The sequence below is a fragment of the Chiloscyllium plagiosum genome, unplaced genomic scaffold (assembly GCF_037043375.1).
Source record: "Chiloscyllium plagiosum isolate Xiang-an unplaced genomic scaffold, Cpla_swu_hap1 HiC_scaffold_35, whole genome shotgun sequence".
NCBI classification, from domain to species: domain Eukaryota; kingdom Metazoa; phylum Chordata; class Chondrichthyes; order Orectolobiformes; family Hemiscylliidae; genus Chiloscyllium; species Chiloscyllium plagiosum.
In genome coordinates this window covers 22,128,620-22,136,357 of record NW_028270173.1, presented here as the reverse complement: position 1 = coordinate 22,136,357, position 7,738 = coordinate 22,128,620, and the positions used below count along the sequence as shown (strand labels likewise).

At 41.4% G+C, this 7,738-nt stretch overlaps 1 protein-coding gene across 1 annotated transcript; it reads left to right on the top strand.

The window, feature by feature from the left end:
* Window positions 1–4,429: 4,429 nt before the first annotated feature.
* LOC148140456 (putative G protein-coupled receptor 139) lies at window positions 4,430–7,328 on the top strand. Its single transcript, XM_087978958.1, has 2 exons — window positions 4,430–4,568; window positions 6,424–7,328. Exons 1-2 carry the CDS (start codon window positions 4,430–4,432, stop codon window positions 7,326–7,328), a joined length of 1,044 nt encoding a protein of 347 aa, XP_087835084.1.
* The last annotated feature ends 410 nt before the right edge of the window (window positions 7,329–7,738 follow it).

The window sequence follows — 7,738 nt, the reverse complement described above, 5'->3', positions numbered from 1 at the left end:
CCTTGATGTGAAGCAGTGTGCATTCATGGTCAGCCAATCTGTACCCAGAGCTGAACTCATTCAAGTCAAGTGCCTTAGATCTATTACTGAATTTCCTTCTTGTTTTCTGATTGATTGCACATGATTGTTGGAGGTAACGCTTGAATTCACAAAAACTCCAATAGTGCTAAGTTAAAAATCACACAACACCAGATTATAGACCGACAGATTTAATTGGAAGCACACTAGCTTTCGGAGCGACGCTCCTTCATCATGTGGTAGTGGAGGGCTCAATCCTAACACACAGAATTTATAGCAAAAATTTACATTGTCATGTAACTGAAATTATACATTGAAAAATTGATTGTCTGTTAAGCCTTTCATCTGTTAGAATACAGTGATAGTTTCACTTCTTTCATGTGTAAATCACAAAAACTTTTTTTTTAAAGTTGCTTTCTCGGGTTAGCTGTTAACAATGGTGATAGCTAGACAATATGTTGAAGCTAAGCCGAGAATGCAACTTTTAAAAAAATAGGTTTCAATCTTTAATCCAACTCTGTGTGCTGGAACTGAATGAAATCTGCATGGTTGCCTCAAAATCAGATTTCACTCATTCAGCAGGTATATAATCAGTCAACGTTAGTGACCGACTTGCTCCTGATGTTTCACTCAGCAGTTTGGGGAATACAATAAAATCGACTCCTTTTAAAATAAAAGATGCAAAGTCTGTATTGTTCTGGTTCATTTTATCAAGAGTTGAGGAGGAATGTGCCCTGCACTGCACAACTAATCTTTGAATAGCCATTTTCTTTCCAGATTCACCCCACCCTGAGGACAAGCCCACAACTGCAATTGGTATCTAAAGTCCTAAAGTCCAAAAAAGAGGTTTTCTATGTCTAATATTACTTCAATGGATGCATGTAGGAATGTCGAACATGCTTCCTCGAGCCGGACAGTGTCGAATGAAATGTCATCGTTTTTGGAAATGTGTTAGCAGATATAATACAGGGATGAAGTGAAATTTCTTACCACAAGAAGCATGAATCTGAGCAATGTGCGCTGGATGCTTCAACATTCACAGGAAAAAGACAGATTTTTAGTTATCAATATCTTAAATGGTATTTCATCTTGTACTTAAGACGAAATGAAAAATTCTGTGATATGGACGAGTTCTTTCAGAAGTTCATTCTAAATTTCAGCAATAAAGTGGCACCTTCCAGAATTTTGTGGCAGAAAAGAAAACCACTTGATTGGAAACAGGAGAGTGAGTGGGGATATGACAACTTGAAAGTTGTGCCGACAATTGCATTTAGTTTTAGCAATTACCCAAGTTTTGTGAAGCCATGCAAAGTGACTGCGGATGCCAGAAAAATTGATATGCTGTCATTTTACTGCAAGAATATGAGGTGGCGGTTGAGCTTGTGAACATGGATGCAAAACTCAGCCATTCAGCACTTTGAATTTGCTCTGCCATTGGCTGATTTGATTTGATTTGAACATGAAGTCTACGTTCCAGCATGTTCTTGATGATCTTCATCCCAGTGATAATCAAAAATATATCTACTTACAGGTTAAAAAAAACGTAAGAATTCTACATTACATTTTTTATGAGGCACGGCATTTCCAAACTTGCATTCCTTTCAGAGAAATCAGTTCTCACCATCACTGTCTAAATGAACCACACCTTATTTTGCAACCCTTGCTCTAATATTCGGATCAGGATAGGGTAGGGCTACTCTGTTATTTTTCCAAAAAAAAGGCTGTTTTTCAATAATGTCTGCAGCGTGCAAAGAGACACCGAGGCTTGTATTGTCTCTGTACAGGTTCGAAATGTGCACAATCAAATTTCTTAAGGTCTCATGGCCGAAATGAATTTTGACAGACTTACTCATATTGACGACAATCCTTTCGTGCTTTCTTTGCTTTCGGAAAACCTGTGTGTAAAATGAAATGAAGTTTCTGGGAGTTTAATAATGCAGCTGTATAATATAAAAGCCATTCATTTTGCTGGAAAGAATAACATTTTAATGGATATTTTGGTAAAAGCTAATGTGAATTAAACCAATGTGTTAAAACGTCCTGATTGAAGCAGCTTTAAGTGTAATATCACTGCTCTGGCAATCAATGTATTTCATTTCATTAACTTTGGTGAGCCATAGAAATCATGTCGAAAAGTTCTTTCGAATACTATGTCAAACTGCCTCTTAAGAATGCCTTTCCATTGTTCAACAGATGCATTAGATCACTAGAGAAAGAGAAGGGTAAGATTAGAAAGTTACAACTGAGGGCTGACATGGCACTGTTGTACAATCTCTCACGCTGGGCTAGTTGGCCTGGTTCCAATTCTGTTTCTCCACTGCGCTCTCCTTGCACACGTTGATTTAAACGGCAGAAACGTGATGCTTTGTAGCTACCTGAAAGAATAACTTACTCTCCGCATCGAATTAAAGTTAAGCCAAAATAATTGGGTCTCTCGTGTTTCTCTCAGAGATTAGTGCCTCTGGAAGCTGGGAGTCATTGTCCCTGATTCTCTCTGGATCACAGAGCACACTTTAAATGCTGCACAGTGACTTGTTTGGTAGGAATAGTGTGTTTAATGAGATCTGCTCACTCCCTCACCAGAGGATTGGCTTCTATATAAGCCAAGTGCCTTTCAATGCTTTGCCTCATTTTGACTGCTTCCGCTTTCACCTGAAAATGGGATCACAGGCACTTCCGATGGAAATTCTCTTTCCCATTCTTGCAATCGTTGGAATTCCTGGTAAGTGGTTAAACGTTCTGTGACATTTTTATTGCTGGTTCTGCGTTGAATTTCGTTTCAGTAATTTGCAGCTGTACCCCACGATTTCATCTCCTGCATATTTGCTGTTCTTCATTAACATCAGTTTCAATTTGAGTGCAGTTTGTCCTAACCCACCCTCTGGTTTGGAACCACTTGTGTTTAGCCTGAACAAAGAGGATTGCAATGAAATGAAATAGATTTAGCTACAGTAAACTGGATGGATAGATTCACAGAAATGCTTGCAATGGCAGACATTTAAGGGACTAATTCATGACTCTTGGCAAAAACAAAATATAACCCAGTAAGGAGGAAAGATTCCACAAGTGCGATAAACCCGACATGTTAAACAAAGGAAAGTCAGAGCATATTGAGTTGAAAGATAAAGCACACACAGATGCAGAAATCAGGCCTGCAAACTGAGGTAAATTCAGAAGTCAGCAAAGTAGGACTGAAGAGAGAGAGAAAATAAACTGAGAGCCAGTTACCAAGGAATATAAACACTGACTGTAAGAGCTTTTATAAATATGTAAAAAGGAAGAGAGTGATCAGAGTGAAACTGACTTGGGGAGATAATCACAAGGTACCAGGAACTGGCAGAGCGCTTATACAGATATTCTGCATCACACTTTACAGTGGATGGTACTTCGAACATGTCATTGATTCTAAAGAATATTGTGGAGAAACTGATGCTCACCTCAATCACTAAAGAAGGAGGATGAGACAACCTAATGATGTTAAAGACAAATAAGTTCCCTAGGCCTGATGGTTTGCAGCCTCAGATGAAAAAAAAGTATGTATATAAATAATGGATGCATGAGATGAGATTCCCTACAGTATGGAAAGAGGTTCTTTGACCCAACACGTCCACGCTGACCCTCCAAAGAGTAACTCATCCCCTTAAGTTTACCGCTGGCTAATGCACCTAACACTATGGGCAATTGAGCATGGCCAATTCACTTGACCTTCATATCATTGGATTGAAAGAGGAGACCTGCATAGACACGGGGAGAATTTGCAAACGCCAGTCATGCAGTCTCCTGAAGTGGGATTTGAAACCAGGTCCCTGGCGCTGTGAGGTTGCAGTGCTAGCCTATGAGCCACCATGCCGCATTGTGTGTAATTTCCCAAAATCCTTGGAATTGGAATAGCACCAGAATTAGCGGTTTCATGCCAGCTGTATTCAAAAAGGCGGGGCGGGATGTGAGCAAAGAATAACTATCTGTATCGTTGAAAAAGTATTGGAATCAATTACTAAAGATGGTATAGCACTATATTTGAAAAATATTAATCTCATCCAGCAGACAGGACAGCTTTATGAAAGTGAAATTTTGTTTGACAAAATGATTTGATTGTTTTGAGGAAGATTCAACCAGAATAGATATAGAGGCAACTGTAGATGTGTTCTACTTGACGTTTCAGAATCCCCTCAACAAGGTAGCCACCGAAGGTTCAACCATTAAATAAGATCCCCATGCTATTGGAGGTCGTGCATTGTTATGGATGGAGAAGTGGCCACACGCCAGGAAGTAATGATTGAGGATAAGGGTTTTTATTGAGTTTGGCGTTCTATGAACATTGGGTTCCACGGGGATCTGGGACTGCAACTCTTCACAGTATCCATTAATGGCTTGAAGGAAGAAAGTTAATGCACGATGGCCAAATTTGCAGATGACCCCAAACATAAGTGGCAAGGCAGACTATGAGAGGTACGTCAGCAGTTTACAGCGAGATATTGATGGGGACTGCGGGCAACAAGTTGGCAAATGGAGTCAAACATGCGATCGGGTGAAGATGTTCATTCTGGAAAGTAGAGCAAGAGACAGAGTTTTATTTCATGAGAAAAAAACTGGAGAAATCTGGAACACAAAGGGATACTTATGCATCGAGCATACAAAGCTAGCACACAGGTGCAGCCGGTAATCTGGAAGGAAATGGAATGTTAAGCCTAATTTCAAGAGTTGATTTGATTTGATTTACTTTAGTCGCATGTACCTCAGTACAGTAAAAAAAAGTTTGTTTTGCGAGCAGTACGGACAGATCATAGCAAACAATACCATACAGATCATGGGTGTTCCGATGATCTGAAACATACAGGTTACAAATGCACAGGGATTTTGCAACACAAGATCAACATTAGCAAAGTCAACATTATTTGAAGTTAGAGAGACCATTCAGCACTCGAATATTCAGAAGCTTTTCTTGAACCTGTTCATACGTGTATTCAAGTTGGAGTGTTAGAGTAGGGAAGTCTTACTGCTATTGTACACGGTATTGGTGAGACCAGATCAGGATTTCTGTGAGCAGTTTTGATTCTGTTATTGAAAGAAAGATAACATTTCATAAAAATCACATCAAAGAGGGATTTTTAGGTCGATCACACATATGGAGGAAATGTACAATGACTAAAGGCTAAACGCTTTGGGAGTCCACTAAATGGATTTTAAAAGAACGAGAGGTGATCTCGTTTAGACATATCAGATTCTTTAGGGGCTTGTCGGGGTAAATGCTGTGAAGGTGTTTCCACTGATGGGAGAGTGCTTTAACTGTTCCTGCTTCCACCTGAAAATGGGATCAAAAGTACTTTCTGATGGAAATTGTCAATCTCACCCTTGTGATCCTTGAAATTCCTGTTAACTGGTGACGAGCTGTTGTGGCATTCTTCTTGTCTGTTCTATTTGGCGAGAGCCAAAAGGGCAGAGTCTCAAAAGAAAGGAGTGTCAATTTCAGACTGAGGTGAGGAGGAACGCTTTCTCTCCAGGGGTTGTGAGCACTGAGGGAGCTATGTAGGGAGAGTCCTTCTGTATATTTAATGCTGAAGTCGACAGTTTATTGATGACAGTGGTAGACTTTTAACAAGGCAACTTTTTTGACGGCCATTAACCAGAGAAAAGGAATGCTGGAACACATGGATTAGGAGTAGAAATAGACCAATTGGTCGTTTGAACACCTTCTGACTTTCGGGAGGATACTGGCTGATCTGAATGAGCTGCATCCTCCTGCCTGCATTCCATGGGGGTCCACTCACTGGTGTATGCAAAATTTATCCAACTCAGTCTCATAGGCCCAGCCCTCATGACCTTTCGAGGAAGAGAATTTCACATCATCACCATTCTCTGAGAGAATACAAACTTCCTTATCTCTGTTTGAGAAGAGAAACTGCTCATCCTTAAACCCTGTCCCCTTCTTTATATCCTTCCCTCAAGAAGAAACTCGCTCCTGGTATTTTAATTTGTGCATTCCGATCAAGGTTTTAGATGTTTCAGTGAGATCACGACATTCTTCTGGACTCAAACTCATATAGGCATAACCTTTCTTCGCAAAACTAGACTTTAATCCCTGGAATGAGACAAATGAATCCTCTCTGAGCTGCTTCAAAAGCAATAAGATGTGTTTTCTTGAAACGGGAGGTTAAGTGGTGCAAAGTGTTAACCACTTTTATATTATTCCTGAAATCGTCTTGCAATTACTCTAACCTTATCCCTAACCTTAACCCAATTACGCCCAGGACAGAGACCATGGATTACAAATGAAATGTCATTGTTCTTCACAGTTGTACAAGTATATAATTACATACAGCATCCCACAGTCTTGACTGTCAATCGCTGACAGAGTGCCTCCAGCTGGGCGTTTTGACACATTTCACGATTGGATTTTCTTTATAGCGAACCTGATGACAGTGCTGATTCTTTCCCAAGGGAAGTGCGGCCTTTCTGAAGGAGTCACTCGTTACATGACTGCCATGGCAACGGGAGATCTGATGGTCCTTGTCTTCAACGTGATCGTGAGCCAGATCATCGGGGATTATTTCCCGGGATCGCTGCTGAAATACACTCCGGCCTGCCGACTCAATGTCTTCCTGCAAGGGTTCAGCATCCAACTCTCCATCTGGTTTACCATCGCCTTCACCTTTGATCGCTTTGTAGCAATTTGCTGCAATAAATTAAAGGCGTGTTATTGCACGAAAAGAACAGCCAATATCGTTATAATCATCATGAGCGCTCTTAACATCATGGTCAACATCCCCTTGCCTTTTCGCTATGAGCCCACTCACGTTCTGAACAATGTACAGTGGGGCTGCCGGACAGTCGCCAGATACCTCACTTCACCAGCCTGGGCAGCTCACCGGTGGCTCACCAACATCTCAAACTTGTTTCTTCCTATTCCCCTGCTGCTGCTGTTGAACTCTCTCACTGCCCACCACATCCTAGTGGCCAGCAGAGCTCGCCGGGCCCTGAAGAGCAGCAGAGGTGGTGCTGGGGAGATGGGCAGAGACCCCGAGCTGAAGAGCAGGAAGACCTCCATCATTCTGCTCTTTACCATCTCCGGCTGCTTCATGGTGCTGTCGGCACCCATCACTGTCATCCACATCTGTGTCGGTGTTTCTCAGCTTGTGGCATTCCAAGGTTCAAGCTCACTTTATGTGGCAATCAGGGTCGCGTTCCTGCTGCTGTGCACCAGCTCCTGCACAAACACCTGTATTTATGCACTGACCCAGAGGAGATTCAGGGAGGAGATGAAAAATATGCTTAAATATCCCTCCTCGCTGCTCTGTAATGCACGTTACTAATTTACATTGACATGGTGAGGTGCTGATGTAATGATAAACTCACTGGGCCCACAATCCAGAAACCAACGCTAAAATCCTGGATGCCTCGTTTGAAATCACATCATTTGTGAAATTTCAATTCAATAAAAAGCTATATTTACTGTCTGGCCATTAGTGATTGTCAAGCCTGAAAGTTAATTGCCATTTCAGAACGAAGGGATGGAATTCTGGTACCTTTACCTGGTCTGCTTACCTGTGGAATCAGGTCCACGGTCATCTGGGTTACTCATAGCTGCCCTCTAGGCAATAGATGCCAACCTTACTGGTGATAACTGTCTCTCAAATGAACAAAACACATTTGTACCCCATCTATTTTTTGTAATTCTCAATGCAACTCATATGATCCTGAAAGCCTGGGCGAAGCCCAATCG